Source organism: Ursus americanus, chromosome 5, assembly GCF_024610735.1.
Source record: "Ursus americanus isolate L20-20 chromosome 5, mUrsAme1.1.p, whole genome shotgun sequence".
NCBI lineage: Eukaryota > Metazoa > Chordata > Mammalia > Carnivora > Ursidae > Ursus > Ursus americanus.
Window position 1 is genome coordinate 14,559,996 of NC_142131.1, and position 25,050 is coordinate 14,585,045.

The 25,050-nt window shown below is 37.1% G+C and overlaps 1 protein-coding gene across 1 annotated transcript in view; it reads right to left on the reverse strand.

Moving 5' to 3' along the window:
- ARSK (arylsulfatase family member K) overlaps positions 1-25,050 on the reverse strand; it is a 42,820-nt gene that overhangs the window by 13,981 nt on the left and 3,789 nt on the right. Inside the window, exons 3-4 of the mRNA XM_045796254.2 lie at positions 19,418-19,577; positions 2,639-2,921 (exon numbers count right to left, since the gene is read on the reverse strand). Of these exons, the coding sequence (XP_045652210.2) occupies positions 2,639-2,921; positions 19,418-19,577 (443 nt within the window). The remainder of the gene's footprint in view (positions 1-2,638; positions 2,922-19,417; positions 19,578-25,050) is intronic.

A 25,050-nucleotide genomic window follows, 5' to 3' on the forward strand; every position in this document is an offset into this window, starting at 1 on the left:
CTCTTCCAACAAGGATGCATGGTGAATTAGACAATGCTTAATTACTTAGGATTGTGGAAGAAAATAGTTACGAGTTATGTAAAGAAAATAGTAAATCAAATACATAATTAGGAACAAATTGTTAATATTCCTAGTAAAAACAAAAGGTATATATTAATATCTGTATACATAGTGAGACAATTGTGAAAATTATTTTTATAACTATAATTTCCATTATACAATGAAAAACATGAGCTATTTTAGACATTATTCAGTCCAGAAAAAATACCCAAGCTTTTAAAAAAATTTTTAATTAATTTATTTTTAAAAGATTTTATTTATTTATTTGACAGAGAGAAAGAGAGAGAGAGGAAGCACAAGAAGGGGGAGCCACAGGCAGAGGCAGAGGGAGAAGCAGACTCCCCACCGAGCAGGGAGCCAGATGCAGGGCTTGATCCCAGGACCCTGGAATCATGACTGGAGCCGAACGCAGATGTTTAATCATCTGAGCCACCCAGGCGCCTACAAGCTTTTTAATATAGTGTGTGACTCACTCAAAATTCCAGAATCAACAACCTGAGAATCTAGATTCTGTTCCAAATAATTCGCTAGTAGAACTGCCAATATCTAGTGAGATAGCCAAATGTTTGCTAAGAACAAATACAACTTTTTTTTTTAAATGATTTTTTATTATATTATGTTAGTCACCATACAGTACATCCCCGGTTTCCGATGTAAGGCTCGATGATTCATTAACAAATACAACTTTTTAATACATATGAATGCTTATAGTTTTGGTGAAAACAAGACTAAACTTAAGTCATATCCTTCTTTTAGTCATGTGACTTAAAAAACTCAGATATCTACTTACTATATACTTACAAGTTATTTGATTCAGTTCATTAGGCTAGTACTAATTTTTCAAGATAGAGCCAGTTACAACTTTTTCTGAAAACATGAAGTATCTACAATTTTGATATTGTTTCCTTTGAAACAGGGTTAACTAAACAGCATTTCTGATTATAGTTTTTAAAGCAACTTAAATTCAATTTAAGTTGATACCTTTCAAAACACAGGTGGTCCTCGTTTGCATGGTTCAGATGTGCATGGATTTCATTTACCACAGTTTAAATACCACCAGTCCCCCAACAACACAAATTTCAATTACCAAAGTATATTAACTGTGACTTACTGCATAAAGTACAAACTTTCACATTCAAATACTGCTAATTCTTTAGTTTACAGATCCCTGTATATTACAGGTGTGTGTCCCAATCAGGGACTAATTGTGTCATTTTTTTCAAAGTCTACCAGTGATTGGTCCCTGGATATCGTTTATTCAGTATGCATACATACAGCCAAATGTGTAGTTGGGCCGTCTCCTTGTCTCTCAGTGAGAACTCCATGTGACATTTTACAAAAATGGATAATCGAAAAAGGGGATTGGTCAAAAAAGATGAATGTACAGTAAAGAAATAAAAAGTGGTAACACTGTACGTGAAATCTGAATTAAATCTTAATTAGAATTATAGAAAAAAGAGCCAACCTGGGAATGTTGACACTGCCACCATTTGATACACTAGCTATGCAGCTAGAGGAACTTAGTGAAGATAAACTCACTGATAAAAATAGGAAGGTCGTTGCAAAACAAAGGGATGAACATATCCTAGAGAAAGTGACACTGGCAGAAATCTATAGGTTAAAAGAACTCTCAGAAATATATCATGACTTGGAAGTGCAAAGGGTAAAATGTTGGAAGGTGATCCACATTTAGAAAGGGATAGGACAGTCTGCCAAGACTTAGAGAAGATGCTTGCTCCGTATCTTGTTACACAGTGAGAAGACAAGCACTGTTCAAACTCTTTTGATTTTTTTTTCAAAAACCCAAAACACTTTAATTCTTACTATTTCTAGTGTCTTCAGTTACAGTGCATTCAATATTAGTTTTGTTGTTTTTTTTTTTTTCATTTCCCTGCACATTTATAACCCAAAGCAAGAGAGGTTTAATGTTCTGACAAATGTTTTTAAGAGTCCTAGAAAAATGGTCATTTTCTCAATTGACTGTTGAGATCTCTTTGTACAGTTTCAGCTTGCATGGTCACTTTTACCACCCTGACCTCTGCCAAGTGAAGATTGCCTGCCTGCACTATTAAGAGAACGTCTTTTTTCTTTCTTTTTCCTTTTTTTTTTAAAGTATTTGATTTATTTAAGAGACAGAGAGCTCACAAGCTAGAGAGGCAGGGCAGAGGGGGAGGGGCAGAGGGAGAGAGAGAGAATCCTGAGCAGACTCCGCACTGAGGGAAGAGCCTGACCTGGGGCTCGATCCCAAGACCCTGGGATCATGACCTGAGCTGAAACCAAGAGTTGGACACTCAACCAACTGAGCTACCCAGGCACCCCAGTTTCTTTTTTTATAGACACATTATATGTAAATGTGTTCAAATCAGAAGTACATTACTGAGTTTTAATACTTATTTGATTTCTGTAAAATTGACCCTTTGTTTTTTGCCAACCAGTTATTGGTCATATTTGATTTACTAAGATACAGAATTTTCAAATTTTTCTTTAAATTGATAATCAAAGAAACAGTGGGCAAGTACCAATAACATACAGCTTATAATGTTAACTTGTACTTTTGGGCACACAATAGTATACTTACTTTATTAAGCCAGTGAAGAGATGTGTGAAATGTCGAAGATCCAAAATTTTCTCCTGAAGATGGTGAAGGATATGGATGTGGTAAATTTAATCCCAAGTACAGAACAAATGGTTGAGTGTTATTACTTGCTTCCTTCCTTAACCAATTTACTGCTTTGTCTGTATTCTTCCAGTCCTTTTCCATTACTCTTACTTTAGTCTTTTTAGGGATAAGATTAACCATAGGTCTGCCTTCTTGTCTGAGTAAGAAAGCAACATCTCTTGTCCATGCTTCAACACGGTTGCTGAGGAGGCAAAAGACAGGTGTATTATAAGGTACTAGAAAAGTTAAAAATACCGACTAAGCATAAATATAAGAAAGCATTATGGAAAACAATTTTAGACTCAGTCATGTAAATGTTCAGGCTCACTACACTAGATCTCATTAAGAGAGTTACTGAGACTTGCAAACACAAAATCCAGGGGGAAAAATGACAAGAATCAAATATTCACCTATGTGTTCTTTAAAACTAAAATAAATTATTTAGAAGGGTTACTTTTTCTTATAACAAGATAATTAATAAAATAAAAAATGTTTCAAGTTCCTAGTATTTCTCCTAAATTTTCTAGCAATTTTTTTTCTGTCAGAAGAAGAGAGGTTTTTATTTTTATTCTAGTATAGTTAATATACAATGCATATTTGTTTCAGGTGTATAATATAGTGATTCAACAATTCCACATATTACTCAGCGCTCACCAAGTTAAGCGTACTCTTAATCCTCTTCAGCTCTCTCACCCAACTCCCTACTACCTCACCTCTGGTAACCATCAGTTTGTTCTCTATAGTTAAGATTCTGTTTTTTGGTTTGTCTCTTTTTCCCCCCTTTGTTTATTTGTTTTTTAAATTCCACATATGAATGAAATCATATGCCTCTGTCTTTCACTGACTGGCTTATTTGCTTAGCGTTATACTTTCTAGCTCCATCCCTGTTGCTGCAAATGGCAAGACTTCATTCCGTTTTATGGCTGAATAATATTCCAGTGTGTGTGTGTGTGTGTGTGTGTGTGTGTGTGTGTGTGTGTCGCATCTTCTTTATCCATTCATCTTTTGATGGACACTTAGTTTGCTTCTAAAATTTTGCTATTATAAATAATGCTGAAATAAACAAAAGGGTGCAAGTATAGCTTTGAATTAGTGTTTTCTTATTTTTTGGGTAAATACCCAGTAGTGCAATTACTGGATCATAGGGTGGTTCTATTTTTAACTTTTTGAGGAAACTCTATACTGTCTTCCACAGTGGCTGCCCCAGTTTGCGTTCCTATCAACAGTGCACCAGGGTTCCTATTTCCCCACATCCTCACCAACACTTGTTTCTTTTGATTTTAGCCATTCTGGCAGGTGTGAGGTGATATCTCATTGTGGTTTTGATTTGCATTTTCCTGATGACGAGTGATGTTGAGCATCTTTTCATGTATCTGTTCGCATTGGGATGTCTTCTTTGGAGAAATGTCTGTTCATGTGTTCTCATTTTTAATTGGATTATTTGGGTTTTGGTCTTAGAGATTTTGTACATTAACCTTTTATGGGATATGTCATTTGCAAATATCTTCTCCCATTCCGTAAGTTGTTTTGTTGGTTGTTACCTTTGCTGTGCAGAAGCTTTTTATTTTGATGCAGTCCCAACAGTTTATTTTTGCTCTTGTTTCTCTTGTCTCAGATGTATCTAGAAAAATGTTCTTATGGCCAATGTCAGAGATATTACTGCCTGTGCTCTCTTCTAGGATTTTTATGGTTTCACTCTCACATTTAGGTCTTTAATCTATTTTAGGTTTATTTTTGTGCATGGTTTAAGAAAGCAATCCAGGTTCATTCTTTTGTAGGTAGCTGTCCAGGTTTCCCAACACCGTTTGTTAAAGAGACTGTCTTTTTCCCTTTGTATATTCTTGCCTCCTCTGTTGAAGATAAATTGACCATATAATTGTGGGTTTATTTCTGGGCTTTGTATTCTGTTCTGTTGATCTATGTGTCTGTTTTCATGCCAGTATCATATTGTTTTGATTATTACAGCTTTGTATTATAACTTCAAGTCTAGACTTGTGGTACCTTCAGTTTTGTTTTTCTTTTTCAAGATGGCTTTGACTATTTGGGGTCTTTTGTAGTTCCATACAAATTTTTGGATTGTTCTAGTACTGTGAAAAATGCTGGTGGTATTTTGATAGGGAGTTCACTAAATCTGTAGATTGCTTTGGGTAGTATAGACATTTTATAATGTTTGTTTCTCCAATCCATGAGCATAGAATGTCTTTCCATTTCTTTGTGTCATCTTCAATTTCTTCCATCAGTGTTTTATAGTTTTCAGAATACAGGTCTTTCACCTCTTTGGTTAAGCTTATTCCTAAGTATTTTTTGGGGGGGGGATGCAATTGTAAATGGGATTGTTTTCTTTATTTCTCTTTCTGCTGCTTCATTATTAGTGTATAGAAATGCAATGGATTTCCATACATTGATTTTGTATCCTGCGACCTTACTGAATTCATTTATCAGTCCTATAGTTCTTCAGTGGAGTCTTTAGGGTTTTCCATATATATAGTATCATGTCATCTGCAAAGAACAAACATTTTACTTCTTCCTTACCAATTTGGATGCCTTTTATTCCTTTTTCTTATCTGATTGCTGTGGCTAGGACTTCCAGCACTATGTTAAATAACAATGGTGAGAGTGGACATCCCTGTCTATTCTTTGACCATAGAGGAAAAGCGCTCCATTTTTCACCATTGAGTACGATGTTCACTGTGGGTTTTTCACATAAGGCATTTATTATGTTGAGGTATGTTCCCTCTTAATCTACTTTGTTGAGAATTTTTTTTTTCATTGTGAATGGATGTTGTACTTTGTCAAATGCTTTTTCTGCATCTACTGAAATGATCATATGGTTTTTATCCTTTGTCTTGTTGATGTGATGTATCACATTGATTTGTTGATACTGAACCACCCTTGCATCCCAGGAATACACCCCATTTGATCATGGTGAATGATTTTTTTAAATGTATTGTTGGATTTGGTTTGCTAACATTTTGTTGAGGATTTTTGCATCTATATTCATCAGAGATATTGACCTGTAGTTCTTTTATTGTCGTTGTACCTTTATGTGATTTTGATAATCAGGAAAATGCTGGCCTCATAGAATGAATGTGGAAATTTTCCTTCTATTTTTTGAAAAAAGTTTGAGAATAGGTATTAACTCTTTTTTAAATATTTGGTAGAATTCACCTGTGAAGCTGTCTGGTCCTGGACTTCTGTTTGTTGGGAGTTTTTTGACTATTGATTCAATTTCATTGCTGGTGATTAGTCTGTTCAAATTTCGTATTTCTTCCTGTTTCAGTTTTGGTAGGTTATATGTTTCTAATTTACCCATTTCTTCTAGGTTGTCCAGTTTGCTGCCATATAAATTTTCATAATATTCTCTTACAATCCTTTGCATTTCTGTGGTGTTGGTTATTTCTCATCTTTTGTTTCTGATTTTGTTTGAGTCCTCTCTCTCTCTCCCTCCCTCCCTCTCTCACTCTCTCTCGATGAGTCTGGCTAGAATTTATCAATTTTATTGATCTTTTCAAAGAACCGGCTCCTGGTATTGATCTATTGATTGTTTTAGTTTCTATATCATTTATTTTTGCTCTAATCTTTATTAGTTCCTTCCCTCTACTGGTTTTAAGTTTGGTTTGTTCTTCTTTTTCTAGCTCCTTTAGGTTTAAGGTCAAGTTGTCCCCTTTAATGTTTCTTGTAGGGCTGGGTTAATGGTCATGAACTCCTGTAGTTTTTGTCTGGGAAACTCTTTATCTCTCCGCCTAATCTGAATGAAAGCCTTGCTGGATAGAGTATTCCTGGCTGCAGATTTTTTCCTTTCAGCACTTTGAATATATCATGCCAGTTTCTTCTGGCCTGCAAAGTTTCTGTTGAAAAAAATCTGCTAATGGCCTTATGGGGTTTCCCTTGTATATAACTGTTTTCTCTTGCTGCTTTTACAATCTTTCTTTATCACTGCTTTTTGCCATTTTAATTACTATGTGTCTTGGTGTGACCCTCCTTGGGTTGATTTTGTTGGGGGAGCTCTGTGCCTCCTGGATTTGAATTTGTTTCCTTTCCCAGATTTGGGAAGTTTTCAGCTACTATTTCTTCAAATAGATGTTCTGCCCCCTTTTCTTTCCTCTTCTTTTCTGGGATGCCTATAATGCAAATGTTATTATACTTGAAGTTGGTGAGTTCCCTAAGTCTATTTTCATTTTGCATTTTTTCCCCTCTCATCTGCTCAGCTTGATTACTTTCCATTATTCTGTTCTCCAGGTCACTGATTTGTTCTGCTCCTTGTAGCCTGCTATTTATTCCATCTAGCATATTTTTTTTTAAAGATTTTATTTATTTATGTGACAGAGAGACAGCCAGCGAGAGAGGGAACACAGCAGGGGAGAGGGAGAGGAAGAAGCAGGCTCCCAGCCCAGGAGCCCGACGTGGGACTCGATCCCAGAACGCCAGGATCACGCCCTGGGCCGAAGGCAGACGCCCAATGACTGCGCTACCCAGGCGCCCCCCCATCTAGCATATTTTTAATTGAAATTACTGTGTTCTTCATCTTTGATTGTTTTTTATCCCTGTGTTAAGGATCTCACTGATGTCCTCCAATCTTTTCTCAAGTCCAGTGAGTAACTTTATGATCATTACTTTAAATTCTCTATTAGGCATATTACTTAGCTCTGTTTCACTTAGGTCTCTTGCTAGGATTTTGTCCTGCTCTTTCGTTTGAGGCATATTCCTCTGGCTCCTCATTTGGCCTAACTCTCTGTGTTTGTTTCTGTGTGTGAGGAAAGTGAGCCATGTCTCTTGCTCTTAAAAGTAGTGGATGGGGCATGCACTTTTTTAACAAAGTGGCACTGGTTCTCTTCCACGGGGGATTGACAGCTTCTGCAGAGATCTGGCCCGCTGGGGCCACTCCGCATGGCACAAGCAAGCTGGGTTGCAGCGCTTACAAGTTGTGCAGGCTGGTCTTCTTCCACAGGGGATGTGCAGCCACTGTGGAGACCGAGGCCCGCCTGGGCTTCTCTGTAAAGTGTGTGCCAGTGTGGGGTGCAATTTTAACAAGGTGTGTGTGTGCTCTGTGGGAGCTGACAAGCTGGAGTCAGCAGGACCCAGGCTGTGCAAAGGGCAAAGTTGGGAGATACAGTGTTGGTAAGGTTTGTACTGGTTATCTGGGGGAGGGGCCCCACCGTGCTGGGACTGAGGCAGGCCCACCTGGAGGGGGAGGGGCATGGTGTCAGCAAGTTAGGTGCTTATGCTACACTGGTTTCCACAGGTGGCTGTGTGTTTATGCTGGGGGGTGGGGGAGCGAAATGGTGACTACCAGCTCCTTTGTTCCAGGAGATGTCCCTCACAGAACTCTGAGTTTGGTAAATAACTGTCCCTCCTGCATGCTCCAGGTGATTTTCTTTTTTTTTTATAATAATTTTTTATTATGTTATGTTAGTCACCATAAAGTACATCCCAAGTTTTTGATGTAAAGTTCCATGATTCATTACTTGTGTATAACACCCAGTGCACCATGCAATATGTGCCCTCCTTACTACCTATCACTGGCCTATCCCAATCCCCCACCCCCCTCCCCTCTAAAGCCCTCAGTTTGTTTCCCAGAGTCCATAGTCTCTCATGGTTCATTCCCCCTTCTGTTTACTCCCCCTTCCTTCTTCCCTTTCTTCTCCTACCTATCTTCCTACTTCTTATGTTCCATAAATGAGTGAAACCATATGATAATTGTCTTTCTCTGCTTGACTTATTTCGCTTAGCATTATCTCCTCCAGTCCTGTCCATGTTGCTGCAAATGTTGTGAAATCGTTCTTTTTGATGGCTGAGTAATATTCCATTGTATATATGGACCACATCTTCTTAACCCAGTCATCTGTTGAAGGGCATCTTGGCTCCTTCCACAATTTAGCTATTGTGGACAGTGCTGCTACGAACATTGGGGTGCATATGGCCCTTCTCTTCACTACGTCTGTATCTTTGGGGTAAATACCCAGTAGTGCAATTGCTGGATCGTAGCGTAGCTCAATTTTTAACTTTTTAAGGGACCTCCACACTGTTTTCCAAAGTGGCTGTACCAACTTGCATTCCCACCAACAATGTAAGAGGGATCCCCTTTCTCCACATCCTCTCCAACATTTGTTGTTTCCTGCCTTGTCAATTTTTGCCATTCTAACTGGCATAAGGTGGTATCTCAATGTGGTTTTGATTTGAAGTTCCCTGATGGCTAATGATTTTGAACATTTTTTCATGTGTCTGTTAGCCATTTGTATGTCTTCATTGGAAAAGTGTCTGTTCATATCTTCTGCCCATTTTTTTATTTGATTGTTTCACGTGTATTGAGTTTGAGCAGTTCTTTGTAGATCTTGGATACTAATCTTTTATCTGTAGCGTCATTTGCAAATATCTTCTCCTTCCGTGGGCTGCCTCTTAGTTTTTTTGATTGTTTCCTTGGCTGTGCAGAAGCTTTTTACCTTGATGAAGTCCCACAAGTACATTTTTTCTTTTGTTTCTCTTGTCTTTGGCGATGTGTCATGAAAAAAGTTGCTGTGGCCGATGTCAAAGAGGTTGCAGCCTATGTTCTCCTCTAGGACTTTGATGGATTCCTGTCTCACATCGAGGTCTTTCATCCATTTGGAGTTTATCTTTGTGTATGGTGTGGGAGAGTGGTCAAATTTCATTATTTTGCATGTAGCTGTCCAATTTTCCCAGCAGCATTTATTGAAGAGACTGTCTTTTTTCCACTGGATGTTTTTTCCTGCTTTGTCAAAGATTAGTTGCCCAAAGAGCCGAGAGTCCATTTCTGGGTTCTCTATTCTGTTCCATTGGTCTATGTGTCTGTTTTTGTGCCAGTACCATGCTGTCTTTGTGATCACAGCTTTGTTGTATAGCTTGAAATCCCGCAACGTGATGCCCCCAGCTTTGTTTTTCCTTTTCAGCAATTCCTTGGCGATTCGGGGCCTTTTCTGGTTCCACACAAATTTAAGGGCTGTTTGTTCCAGTTCTTTGAAAAATGTCATTGGTATTTTGATCGGGATGGCATTGAAAGTGTAGATTGCTCTGGGTAGCATAGACATTTTAACTATGTTAATTCTTCCGATCCATGAGCATGGAATATTTTTGCATCTTTTTGTGTCTTCTTCAATGTCTTTCAAGAGTGATTTGTAGTTTCTAGAATATAGATCATTTAGTCTCTGGTTAAGTTAATTCTGAGATACAGTATGATTTTTGGTGCTATTGTAAATGGAATAGATTCCCTAATTTCTCTTTCTTCAGTCTCATTATTCGTGTATAGAAATGCAACTGATTTCTGAGCATTGATTTTGTATCCCGCCACATTACTGAATTGCTCTATAAGTTCTAGTAGTTTGGGGGTGGAGTCTTTTGGGTTTTCCATATAGAGTGTCATGTCGTCTGTGAAGAGAGACAGTTTGACTTTGCCTTTCCCTTAAGATCAGGAACAGGACAAGGATGCCCACTCTCGCCATTATTATTCAACATAGTACTAGAAGTCCTTGAAACAGCAATCAGACAACAAAAGGGGATAAAAGGTATTCAAATCAGCAAAGAAGTAGTTCAGGTGCTTTTCTAAATGCTGCTTCTATGCTGAATCTCCTCAGGCTGTCTGTCTTGCTTTGTTGTTAAGGGCAGGGACTTGGCTTCCCATTACCCTGTATGCTGTCTCAGCATGGAACCTGCTTATATTTAAAGCTCTGTGCTTTAAGACCTGCTGGTTCTAAGAACTCATGAAATTTGGCCACTTTTACTTTCAGAGAGCCAGATGCTGTGGGGATCTGTCTTCTCTATGCAGACTCCCTGGTGTGATAGTCTCTCACCCCTCTCCATGCCCAGGGCTCCCTGCCTCCAGTGGCCAGACTTGCAGGGTTTAGCTCCCCACTACATCTCTACCTTTCCCACCCTCTTCAATGTGGCCTCTCCTCTACATTTAATTGTGGAGTTTGTTCTGCCAGTCTTTGGGTCGTTTTCTGGGTATTTTGCATTGATATGAGTGTTACTTGCAATAAGCACAAACACACAATGTGTAGGTTCCTATATGGCAGCATTTCTCGAAATATGGCCCAGGGATCTCTGGGAGGTCCCTGAGAGGCTTTCAGGGGAGTCATGAGGTCAAAACTATTCTCATATTAGTAAGATGTTATATGCCTTTTTCACACTCAATCTCCTATGAGTGGACAAAGGGACACAAAATTACCACATTTCTGATAAAGCCATCCACAACAGGTTAAATCCTGTCCGGTTACCCCTACCTAAAATCCAGTTCTTTATAGCCTTGCTACTGGAAGTGGTCTGTGGACCAACAGCGTCAGCATCACCTGGAAGCTTGATACAGAAGTCGAATCTCAGGTCCCATCCCAGACCCACTGAATAAGAAAGGGTATTTAACATGATGCCCAGGTGATCTGTATGCATATTAAAGTCTGAGATGCATTGTTCTACACAACAGTCTAAGAATCCTTTTATGCAAAAACGTCTCAATTTCTAGATAGGATCATCAAAATAGTATCCCATAAATGGGCTACCTTGGTTCACTGCCAGAAAACAAGTTGATGGCCAAATGCACTATCAAACAATCAGCAGTCTGATTCTTTTTAATAATAAAATATCCTCCTAATATCAATGAAAAACCCCTACCTAACATATTACCAACTATTTAATGCATACTTTTGCATATATGCCATTGCTGTGTGGGTTTTCTGTACCAATATGCCAAATTCTGCTGCAGCGTTGGACACAACCAGTCTGCAGGAAGCACAGGATTAATTAACATAGTAGCAATCACTTCTGAAAAAATATGGCACATTACAGCTGATTACATGACCATTTTCTTTCAAGATGAATTCCGAGGTGAGACTTAACCTGCACCTTCCTAAGATAATTAATGCTCAGCCTTCAAGAGTTTTGTGGGTATCTCTTTTTCTCTCTCTCACACACATACACAATTATTGTTTCTGATAGGATTTAAACAGCTAGATGTATCTCAGATAAGCCTCCTGAATGAAAACATTACAATTCTGAATAATGACCTTGAAAATTTTGGTATCAGCCTAACAGATTCTATAAAAGAAAAAAGAAATCCATACTCCTTTCCAGTAAATATTCTTCTCTCAATGTTGTGAGAAATACACACACCATTTTTAAAGAACTTATAAGGCTGTCATCTATCTTCCTCACATATATAGGACACTCAAAAAACAGTCTGTTTTAGTGGAATGAATAAACTCTAGCAAATTTAGGTTGGAACATTCCTTTTCAATATACATTATTTAAATGCTGAATATATGCATGCTCTCTCATTGATTAATTTTATTAATTCCATTTTTTTGGGTGACATTAAAGTGGCCAGTGCTCCTTAATCTTTTTTTTTAAATTCATAGCGCTATTTGTAAATAAGATGAAAATCATGGATTTTCACTAAATGATATAATTTTCACTAAATGATTTATTATTACTAATGCTTATATAATATAAAATATTAATTTAATAATGTTAACATAATACTTCATACTTTAAATATTTCATGATTAGTTTTTATTATAAATATATTTTTATATAATCATATTAAATGCATAGTAAATAAATTCTCTATTTTCATGGCTAACTACAATAGAATGTAGGCAATAAAAGAGCCACCTGGAAGGATGGAAATACTCAGAGAAGAACACAGGAAAACTCTGAACGGATGACAAATTAGATCAATCAAAAAATTACACGAACGAGGGATGCCTAGGTGGCTCAGTGGGTTAAGCCTCTGCCTTTGGCTCAGGTCATGATTCAAGGGTCTGGAGATCCAGTCCCACATCGGGCTCCCTGCTCAGTGGGAGCCTGCTTCTCCCTCTGCCTGCAGCTCCCCCTGCTTGTGCTCTCTTTCTCTTTCTGACAAATAAATAATTAAAATCTAAAAAAGTTCATTTAAAATAATCATGGGGCTTGACCAGAGGGCAAAAAATCTGTTCAAGGATGAAAAGAATAAAACAGAACCATTCCAAAGTTGTTACTGCTATTTTTTTTTAATAGAACAAAAACTTTGTGGAGATGCTCAAATTCAGCTTACCAGATGAAACATGCAGGGTTTTTTGTTTTTTGTGTTTTTTTTTTTTTTGCCAGCTGCCTGAACTTGTTACTGAAATCCTTCTCACATATGAAAGTTTTACCTTTCATTGATTTTCTACAGGAATTCTGGTTTATCCAATGTTCTCCAAAAGGTTTGTATTTTCCTACTTGGATGCCTTTGTTTAAAAGTTTCTCCTTTCTGTCCATTTTAGCCTAGTAATGTTCTACTTCTATGAAACCTTATCAAATCTAAAATGCTATTAAAACTATATATACCATACACACACACACACACACACTCTTAAGAAAAAGACTGCCAATTAGGCTATAACAGAATTTTGTAATCTCAATAGTAAGATGCATTGCAATTTCAGAGATATCTTAAATTGTGGAAAAGAAAGAATAAATTAAATACAGCACTTTACAGCCTTTACTCCCATCCCCTGAAAACAGAATGCAACATATTTTGCCCTGTACTGTAGTGATCTAGACCTATTTTTTTTAAAACCCCTTTTTAAAACCATAAGTCCTTCAGCTAGGTCATATCTGGCTAATGTTAAATTGAAAAGTTAAATCTCCCTATTATTAGATAGCTTCAGACTCTTCTCAAATAGATTGCGATAAATTTCCACAAATCGCTAACACTGGCCAAAGTAGGAGCTAGAAACTTCACTATAGGCAGCTAAACCCTAATACATTCAAGTTTAGTAATTAAATGGGAAAAAATCCAAGAATAGTAATGAGATTGTAGGCTCAGAGCGATCCACTGATGTCTCAAGAAACTGATCTAGGAATTATGGTAGACAGCATCCAAAGATAGCCTCAGGGGCTGTTTCAGCCAAGAATTTGCTAGTCATCAGCAGACTTGTTTCCTTATCCTAAATTATCTGAAAATGCACCCAGAATAATGCAAGCTGTTCTAGATACAGTAAAGACAGTAAGATGGTGGTAGTGGTGTGGGTTCTATAAAAGCTTCTAAACTGACCAAAGGAATGGATGCCTTTCTCCATGATAAGGAAAAGAAAAAAATAAACTCCTCTTTGTATGGAGAAAACCAGTCTAGAGATATATAATCTTAGATCATAAAATAATAGTGGATATGGATGAGATATACACATATTTACCACTAGGCTGCAGAATTGAAAGGGACTGAGAGAGAGCTCTATGGTTGCTATTCTGAGTTCTGTCCCTTCCTTCTTAGTCACACTAATTCTACTGAGAAAGCCTGCGTTTCCTGGAGGCCTGACGGCGACAGGAAGAGTGGTGTAAGCAGCTCATGGTTTGCTTCACGTTGCTGTTTGCCAAGATGTTCAAGCTTGAGAACTCCCCAAAGCAATTCTCTCATTTTGGAAGTAGGCCTTTATTTTTCATTTGTTTCAGAGGAGTGAAAATTGCCTAGCGTGACTTGGCTTCAGAAAAACATGAAGTTACATGAATTGAGAACATAGATAAATTTCAGTGGAAGTAGGATGACAGAGGATTTGATTTTAGGTTTTAAACTTTTAGCTAGGAAAGAGACGACAGCAGCTTTTTAAAACTGGCTTCTGATGCCATTAGAATGTAAGTTCCCTGAGTTTAGAGATTTTTGTGTTTTGATCACTCCTGTAGTCCCATCATTTAAAAATAGTGTCTGGTACACAGTACTTGGCTTCATTAAGTATTGGCTGAATAAAATACATTGGACTATACTTTTGTAACTTAAATAAGAATCATCTTTAGTCTTAGTATTTTAAGGAATATTACTCAATACTCAATTTCTTTATTAAATTGTGCTGATCTTAGAAATCTAGTTTTTAAAATGTCTATATAAAATACCTCCTAATTCTACACACTTCCAAGTTAACACATTCTTTGGTTTTGTTGATTTAGAAATATTTAGAATATTTTGCTTTAGATCATATTTTCTCAATCTCTGCACTATTGACATTTTAAGCTTGATAATTCTTTGCTGCAGGGTGGAGGCGGATGGTGGAGGGTCTGTTCTGTGCACTGTAGACTGTTTACCAGGAACCCTGGCCTCTCCCCTCTGGATGTCAGCAGCATTCTCCCAGGCCTCGTCAGATGTCTTGGGAAGGGGTTGGTATCAAAATTGCCCTTGGTTGAGAACCATTGTGTTTGATATTGAGAATGTGCTGGCAAAACAGTCTTATCTGATAGTAAAAATTACCAAAATAACCTAGGAGTTAAATATAAACGTTTTCTTTCAGTTGCTAATAAGATATGGCAAATTTGAACGTAATCAAACCCATTATAAGTATAACACCTACAATGTGAGGGGAGGTTAAGTAGATAAATAACTTGCCCAAAGACTTACAGTTAGTAAGTAGAACCGTAATGAGTACTACCACCACTACTTGTTTAACAGTTGTCTAGAAGAAACAAGTGTGAAGCCCTTAAAGATCCCAGTATAGTGTAGTATATTATACAAAGAAGGGACACAAAGCTGGACTAGCGTTCTTAAACTGATACAAGAAGAAAGTATCACTTGAGGCCTAAAAAAGACAGATGGAGTATTATTGTAGTAAACTAAAGAAACTTGTAATTCTTTTTTTTTTTAAGATTTTATTTATTTATTCGACAGAGATAGAGACAGCCAGCGAGAGAGGGAACACAAGCAGGGGGAGTGGGAGAGGAAGAAGCAGGCTCCCAGCAGAGGAGCCTGATGTGGGGCTTGATCCCATAACGCCGGGATCACGCCCTGAGCCGAAGGCAGACGCTTAACCGCTGTGCCACCCAGGCGCCCCAAGAAACTTGTAATTGTAACTGAAAATACAAGTAGGTTCAAAAATGGCCAATTTCAGTGGAACAGGTAGCAGAAAGGGTTATAAAAACAACTTCTGACTTTGAGAGTCAGTCTACCAAAATGCTGAATACCCCTATTAAGTTTGATATCGAGAGACTTTTTTTTTCCTGAGACCCATTTTTCAATTTGCACAGAAAAATCTAAAAGATAATGTGCCATAATTTATATAACCTTTGCAGATATGCTATTAGTAGCAAACTTGACCTATCTGTCAGCTAAATAACTGTGTGGGTATATTCAGCCCTAATACAAACAGTCCTGAGAGCTTATTTCAATTTCCTAAGCCCTGGTGAGATAGGAAAATTAGCTATAAGCAATTATTATACTGAAAATCATCTTTGATGTCCCAAATGTCAGCATTTAAGTGGCTTTTTTCCTTTTACTGATTTTAAGCCATAGGTTAAACAGAACATCAATGTTTATCAAATAATAAGCTACAGCCAGATCAATGTAACTTCCTATCCCATTCATTCAGACATTTGATTCTGTGCCTACAGTGCACTGGTACAATATTGGCAAGGAGAATAAAGCAATGAAAAAGAGAAACAGGGTCCTTATTCCTGAGGAATAAAATTCAGATCAGATTTTAACCATGTCATACACAGAATGATAGTTATAGTTTGGCCTCAGATTCTTTTTATTATTGGATTGGTTGAGGAAACCAAGAAAACAATAGGATAATAACATAGGACAGGGGGGTAGTATAGGATAGGCTAATAAGAATAGCTACATTTTACTTTGGATTAAACTTACTTTCTTTTTTTTTTTTTAATAATTTTTATTTTGTTATATTAGTCACCATATAGTACATCCCCAGTTTTTGATGCAATGTTCCATGATTCATTATTTGCGTAAACTTACTTTCTAAAAAGTAGAAGAACTTTAAAAAGAAATTTGTGAAACTGCATGAAATAATTAGCAGTGCAGCACACCTTAGGAAAATAAAGGGTTTGGGGCGCCTGGGTGGCTTAGTCAGTTAAGCGTCCGACTTTTGATTTCTGCTCAGGTCATGATCTCAGGGTCATGACATGGAGCCCTGCATTGGGCTCCATGCTGGGAGGTGGAGTCTGCTTAAGATTCTCTCTCTCCCTCTCCCTCTGTCCCTCTCTCCCTAAAAAAAGGAAGAAGAAGAAGAAGAAGAAGAAGAAGAAGAAGAAGAAGAAGAAAAAGAAAGGGTTATGTAAATATTAGACTATAATTCTGATTAAGCCATTTTTATAATAATAATTTTTCCCCTTGATTAAATGCTTATTCTGTGCCAGGCAGTATTAAGTATTTCATATTATTTCATTTAATCTTTTTACATGATCTCTTATATTAATTCATTTAAAACTCCTAATCATCCAATGATGTGGGTATTATCTTTTTTTAAGATTTTTTTTTAAAGTAATCTCTATACCCAACATGGGGGTCAAACCCACAACCCCAAGATCAAGAGTCGCATGCTCCACTGACCGAGTCAGCCAGGTGCCCCGAGGTGGGTATTATTAATTCCAGTTTTCAGATGAGAGCATTGACACTTATAGAAGCCAAGTAACTTGCCCAAGCTCACAAGGATTGTAAGCAGGGAAGCTGGGCATTTAACACGTCCAATGGACTCACAGCCTCTGCCCCTTCTACTGTGTTTACTTCTGCTTCCACCCTTTTCTTCTCCTGCATTACTGGGCAGAGCAGGGGAAGAGCTTTTTGCACAAGACTAGCTTGTGCTGTGGTCCACAGCTAGTGAAAAGCATGTGAGAGGAATGAAAGAGCACATGCGTACTGAGGGGGAGAGAGAGTGGTACGCTGGGACTAGATAATGTAGGGTCTTAAAAGCCATGTTGTGGGTTTGGGATTTTAGCCTACCTACAGAGGAAAAAACCACAGGAAGATTTTAAGCAGGTCAGGCACTTGATCAGATGACTATTTTAAAAAGATCACTCCGTCTGCCTCTAGGAACCAGATCAGACAGAACAAAAGTTGGAGGGCCACTTCAGTATTTTAGGCAGGAGAGGCTTTGGTAGAGATGATAAGTGAATAAATTGGAGAGAGATTTTAGAAGTAGAACTGACAACACCTGGGGATGGATTAGAAGGCAGAGATGGGGAGAGGATGCAGTAAACCCAAATCCTGGGTTTGCAGGATTGGTATCTTTTAGATTTTGGAAGGCAGAAGAGGAAAGACATTTCACCTTATCCAGAAGAATAAGACTAATACTCAGATTATTCTAGGTTATTTTAGTATCCGTTCACCCAAAACTCATTCTATTAGTTTCCTAGGGCTGCAGTAACAAATTACTGCAAATAGGTGGCTTAAAACAACAAATTTATTCCCTCACGGTTCTAGAGGCTAGAAATCGGAAATCAAGGTATTGTCTGGGTGATGCTCCCTCTGAAGGCTCTCAGGAAGAATTCTTCCTTTTTCCTGGCGTCTGACATTCTTTGTAGCTGTGATCACTCCAGTCTGCTTCTGTCTTCTCACCGCCTTCTCTGTGTGTCTATGTCCTTTTCTTTTCTAATGAGAACACTAAGTCATCGGATTTAGGACTCACTTTAAATTCATGGATGACTTCCTCTTGAACCCTTAACTAACTGCATCTGTAAAAAGGATCTATTTCCAAATAAGGTCACAATCTGTAATTCCAGGTGGACATGAAGCTCTGGGGAACACTATTCATCTCACTACATTCACCGTTATTTTTATTGAATTTATTTTTCTGGTTCTCACCATAATCATTAGTATCATCATCATCACTACTACCACTGCCATAACCCTCAATTAGCACCTATAGGCAAGAGGTACTGCTCTAAGGCTTTAATATGTATTTGTGCCAGGAGTCACGAGTGTTGGGAGACTCTAAGCACATACCCAAGTTCACTAGGAGAACTCACGGGACTCAGCATCTCGTTGTACACATAGCTATGATTATAGTGAAAGGACACAAAGCAAAATCAGCATAGGGAATGATATTTAGGCTAAGTCCACAGCAAACCATTTTCAAGCTTCCAGTGGAGTCACAAAGGGCACAACTTAATTCATCCAGCATCAAACATGACAATGCATGTGAAGAACTGTGTATTACGAAACTCATTAGTACCCACGTTGTTATTGGGGGTTGATCATGCAGACACCCTCTGCCTGCCACATACCAAAATCCCAGACTCTCAAAGGGAAAGCAGGTGTTCAGCATAAACCACATTGTACATTTCAGGTATAGAATAAGTCACTTTTATCAGGGAATAGATGGAACACTCCTGATATCCAAGTTACTAGATATAAGCCACGCGCCAATCTTGAAAGCAGGCCTTTCTAAGGATAGCTGTCTCAGACCTGCTGTGCTAGCTTTTTTTTTCTGCAGATCTCATTGCATTTAATCCTCCCAACAAAGAAATTAGAGGTCAGTAGTAAATAGAGAAAGTAAGATTCACAAATAGGCATTCTGATTCCAGATCTCGGCTCTTAACCACTATGCTTGGCTGCCTGGTTTTTGAGGACTTGGTAAAATGAAAAAAAAAGTTATAATAGACTGAAAGGAGACAACTGACAAAAGAAAGCAGCAAGAAGATTATGGTCTTTAAAAAAGATTATAAACTGTGTTCAGTACATAGTAGATATTGTATAACAAAACCCAAAATAAATTTTGAAGTAAACAATTTTATAGACCTTTCATGTTTAAGAAAAACAAAAATTACCAGCATATTAGCAATTTTAATATTTTAAGATTAAAGAAAGGTGAAGTTTTAGCCAAATTGACACAGTTGAGGGATTAAGAGCTTTACTTTCACCTTTGTGGAGAAATAACAAAAGCCAAAAAAGAGTACATGTATGTGCTATAGCAGAGGGTAGCACATTAGCATTCTTTTGTTTTACTTTTTTACCTAATGGAGTGATGTCCTGAAGTGTAGTCCAGTTTTCCAAATTTTTGTGTCCGGTAGCCATGCTTCTCCATGATATCCATCCATGTTGTATAATTTGGATCTAGGCCCTTAAAGTTATTCCAAGATTCTGTTAAGTGAGTGAAGAGGCCACTCCACATTGCTGGGGGTAGGGGGAGAAATTGGGATTAGTGTAAAGCTTATCGATTTGTTTTAACTATGAAGACAATTACAGCAAGAAAAGAATCTACTAGTTTAGAGCTCGTGCTCTTGAGTAAGACATAACCTGCATTAGGTGCTTTACCTAACATTTCTCTTTGTTACCTCGTGTTATCAAAGGGAAAACTCTGCAAGGAGTTACTATTTCTGTTTTACAGGTGAGTCTTCAAGGCTTACAGGTTAAGTTGTTTAAGGTAAATACAGCTGGAATTATGTATAAAGCCTGTTGGACTCTAGAGTCTTTTTAATCATAAAAATAATCACTCAGTGTTTATTTATTTTCCAGGTCAGTCGAGTGAAGTACAGATCTTTTCCCAACATCCTTAAGGATGTTGTTCTTATACTGCCTTTCCACAAAAAATTTAAGTGTACTACATCTTTGCTGTTATTTTCTACAAGTATGATTGTATCCAATAAATCTTTCTTCATGTATTAACAAGACCTAAAGGGAGAAACAGGCAGCAATACTGTAATAGTAGCGGACTTCAATACCCCCGATTCAACAATGGATAGATCATCCAGACAGAAAATCAATAAAGTAACACTAGACTTAAAAACTACATGTTAGGCCAGATGGACTTAACAGACATTTACAGAGCATTCCATCTGAAAGCAACAGAATTAACACTCTTCTTAAGTGCACATGGAACATTCTCTAGGACAGATCATATGATAGGCCACAAAACAAGTCCTAATAAATTTAAGAAGTTGAAATATCAGTTATCTTTTCTGACCACAAAGGTATGAAACTGGAAGTCATTTATAAGGAGAAGACTGGAAAATTCACAAATATGTGGAGATTAAACAACATGGTACTGAACACCAATGGGTCAAAGCAGAAATCAAATGAGAAATAAAAAAATATCTTGAGACAAATGAAAACAGAAGTTTAACATATAAAACTAATAGCATGCAGAAAAAGCAGTTCCAAGGACTAAGTTCATAGAGTTAAATGTCTACATCAAGAAGAAAGAGCTTGAAATAACAACCTAACTTTACATTTTTAAAAAGATTTTATTTATTTGTCAGAGAGAGAGAGAGCACAGGCAAGGGGAGCATCAGGCAGAGGGAGAAGCTGACTGCCCACTGAGCAAGGAGCCTGATGTGGGACTCGATCCCAGGACCCTGGGATCATGAGCCGAAGGCACTTAACAGACTGAGCCACCCAGGCATTCCCCTAACTTTACATGTTTAAGAACTAGGAAAAAACCAAACTAAGCCCAAAGTTAGTAGAAGAAAGGAAATAATGAAGATTAGAGTAAAGAAAATAGAATGGATCAATAAAACTAAGAGCTGGTTTTTTAAAAAGATAAAGAGACAAACACTGACCTAGACTTACCAAGAAAAGAGATGATTCAAAAATCAGAAATGAAAGAGAAGTTAAAATTGATAACACAGAATACAAAGAATTATAAGACTACTATAAACAGTTACATGCCAACAAATGGGAAGACCTAGAAGTGGGTATATTCCTAGAAGTATACAGCCTACCAAGACTAAATCATGGAGAAATAGAAAATCCAACAGACCAATCATGAATAAGGAGACTGAATCAGTGATCAAATACCTCCCAAGAAAGGTAAGTCCAGGACCAGAAAGCTTTACTGGTGAATTCTACCAAACATTTATAGAAGAATTAATACCAATCCCTCTCTCCAAACTCTTCTAAAAAATAGAAGAGGAGAAAACACTTCCAAACTCATTTTAAGAGTCCCACACTACCCCGATAGCAAAACCAGAAGAGGACAGCCCAAAAGAAGAAAATGACAGGCCAATATCCCTGATGAACATAGTGTGAAATTGCCAACAAAATATTAGCAAACTGATTTCAACAATACATTAAAAGGGTCATACACCATGATCAATTGGGACTTATTCCAGGCATGCAAAGATGATTCAACATCTGCAAATCAATCAACATGATATACCACATTAACAAGATAAAGGATAAAAATCATATGCTCATCTCAATAGGTGCAGAGAAAGCATTTGACAAAACTGAACATCCATTCATGATAAAAACTCTCAACAAACTGGGTATAGAAGGAATGTAGCTCAACATAATAAAAGCCATATATGACAAGCCAGAGCTAACATTATATTCAGTGGTAAAAAGCTGAAAGCTCTTCCTTAAGATCAGCAACAAGATCAGGGTGACCCCTCTCACAATTCTTACTCAACATAGTAGTAGAAGTCCTATATAGAGCAACTAGGCAAGAAGAAGAAATAAAAGGTAGACAAATTAGAAATAAGTAAAACTGTCTCTATCTGCAGATGACATATATAGAAAACCCTAAAGATTTTACCAAGAAACTGTTGGAACTAATCAACACATTTAAAAAAGTTGCAGGATATAAAATCAATATACGAAAATCAGTTGCATTTCTACATACTAAGAACAAACTATCAGAGAAATTAAGAATAGAATCCCAATTACAATTTCATCAAAAAGGGTAAATTACCTAGAAAAAATTTAACCAAGGAGGGGAAAGATCTATAAACTATAAGACACTGATGAGAGAAACTGAAGAAGACACAAATAAATGGCAAGATACTCTGTGTTCATGGATAGGAAGAATTGATATTGTTAAAATGTCCGTACCACTCAAAGCAACCTACAGATTCAATGCAATCCTTATTAAAATTCCATTGGCATTTTTCTCCAAAATAGAACAAACAATCCTAAAATTTGTATGGAACCGTATAAGGCCCCAAATAGCCAAAGAATTCTTGAGAAGGAAGAATAAAATGGGAGGCATCACACTTCATGATTTTGAATTATATTACAAAACTATAACCACCAAAACAGCATGGTATATGGCATAAAAGTACACTTATTTCGACGAAAACAAAAGAGAGCCCAGAAATGAATCCATGCATATATGGTCAATTAATGTAAAACAAAGGAGCCAAAAATATATAATGGGGAAAAGGACAGGCTCTTCAATAATGCGTTGGGAGAACTGGACCCTTATACCATGCATGAAAATCAACTCAAAATAGATTAAACACTGAACACGAGACCCGAAACCATGAAACTACTAGAAGAAAACGGGGTAAGCTCCTTGATATCAGACTTGACAATAATGTTTTGAATTTGACTCTAAAAGCAAAGGCAGAACAAGTAAAATCAACAAGTAGACCTACATCACACTTGAAAGCTTCTGCACAACAAAGGAAACCATCAACAAAATGCAAAGGTAATCTATGGAATGGGAGAAAATATTTGCAAATCATCTATCTGATAATTAATACCCAAAATATACAAAGAACTCCTACAAAAAAAATCTGATTAAAAAATGGGCAGAAGAACTGAATAGATATTTTCCAAAGACACAGAAATGGTCAAATAGTTACATGAAAAGATGCTCAGTATCACTAATTATCAGGGAAATGCAAATCATGGCCACAGTGAGATATCACCTCACACATGTTAGAATGACTGTCAAAAAGACAAGAGATAGTGAGTCATGGTGAAGATGTGGAGAAAAGATGACCCTTGTGCAATGTTGTTGGAAATGTAAATTGATGAGGCCACTGTGGAAGCCACTATGGAGGTTTCTCAAAAAATCAGAACTAGAACTGTCATACAGTCCAGCAATCCCACTTCTAGCTATATATCCGAAGGAAACAAATCCTTATCTCAAAGAGATATATGCATCCCCATGTCCACTGCAGCATTATTTACAATAGCCAAGATATGGAAGCAGCCTAATTGTCCACTGATAGATGAGTGGATAAAGAAATGTGATTTTATATTTATATATATCACATATACATACATATATATTTCACACATACATACACACATATATATACACATAGAGAAAAAGGAAACCCTGTCTTTTCTGACAACATGGATGGAACTTGTGGGCATTATATTAAGAGAAAGAAGTCAGAGAAAAACAAGTAGTGTATGATCTTACATATTTGTGGAATCTAAAAAAAGGGAACTCACAGAAACATAAAAGACTGTGATTGTTAGAAGTGGGGGTTGGGAGGTGGGGAATATGGGTGAAGGTGGAATGTACAAATTTCTAGTAATAAGTAAGTTCTGGGGATATAATGTATAGCATGGTGACTACAGTTAATAATACTGGATTATATATTTAAAAGTTGCTAAGAGAATAGATCTTAAAAGATCTCATCACAAGACAAATTTTTTTAACTATGGGAGGTGATGGATATTAACTACACTTACTATGATAATCATTTCACAATATATACATATATGATGTCGTTATATTGTACAACTAAATTAGTACAATGTTATATGTCAGTTATCTTGATAAAGCTTCCATTTCCAGGTACACACATAGTAGGGTTGAAGAAGGTTTCTTTTCTCATCTAACAAAATGATTTCTTTTTGAGCAGTGAAATCAGGGATCATCAGGGTTTGAATCCTAGTAATGCCAATTACTGATGGCCTTTGATAAGTTACTTAACCTTTTAGTACTTTTGTTTTTATATGCAAAATGGGGGTAGTAACAATATCTACTTTATGGACATGTTATTATTATATCAATTAAGACATGTAAGGCACTTCAAATATTTGCCAGACCCTGGGTAAGAATGCAACAAACGTTAGTTTGTATTACTATTATTCCTCCTCTTTGTTCAAACTCTTTAAAATATAGTTCTTCTAGGAAAAGCATCACCTAATATTTTTGAAACCTTTAGAGTTCATTAAAACCTTTTTACGGATTATTTCATTTGATGCTGGGAACAACCCTGTGAGATAGATAAGGAACAGACAGATATCTAACCCTGTAGATAAGGAAACTGAGTGACTTGCTTCCCCTTGAGGATTACAATCCAGGACAACACCTCACCCTAGTCCACTGCTCATTCCACTTGTTCAACAAGGAATACAAAACTAACAAAACTGTTTTAATATCCCTGGGCCTTCATCACTGAACTATCATTTAGTGCTGTGGGTTTCCTTTACTCACTGGTGGTTACATAGGTGATTGTCCTGGCGGTGAAGGGATATGGGACGCAAATCACACAGAAGATCATGTCACGTATGTCCTGACAGACGTGCTTTTTACGCATCCCAAAGCAAACAAACATTAGAAAGGCAGGAAGGAAAACAACTCTGTCAGAGAACAGAGTTTATTTTAAAAATGGCTTTTCCCCTGCTTCTCAGTTATTCATGGATTAATACTGCTGATATTTTACCATTAAAACTATGCCTATTTGGTAATTACTCTAATAAAAGTGAACAAATAAATTTGGGATAGAAGTGAATTGAGACTGAAGAGAAACAGATAAAGTCTGTAATTTGAAATAATATGGAAACATTCAGAGTAACCTGACGTATGAAAATTCTAACTACTTTGTGGTATGCTCCAAAGTCCCCTCCCAATCCCCTCTACTCTTCCTGAAAATTTTCTTGAAGATACAACTCTTCTAGG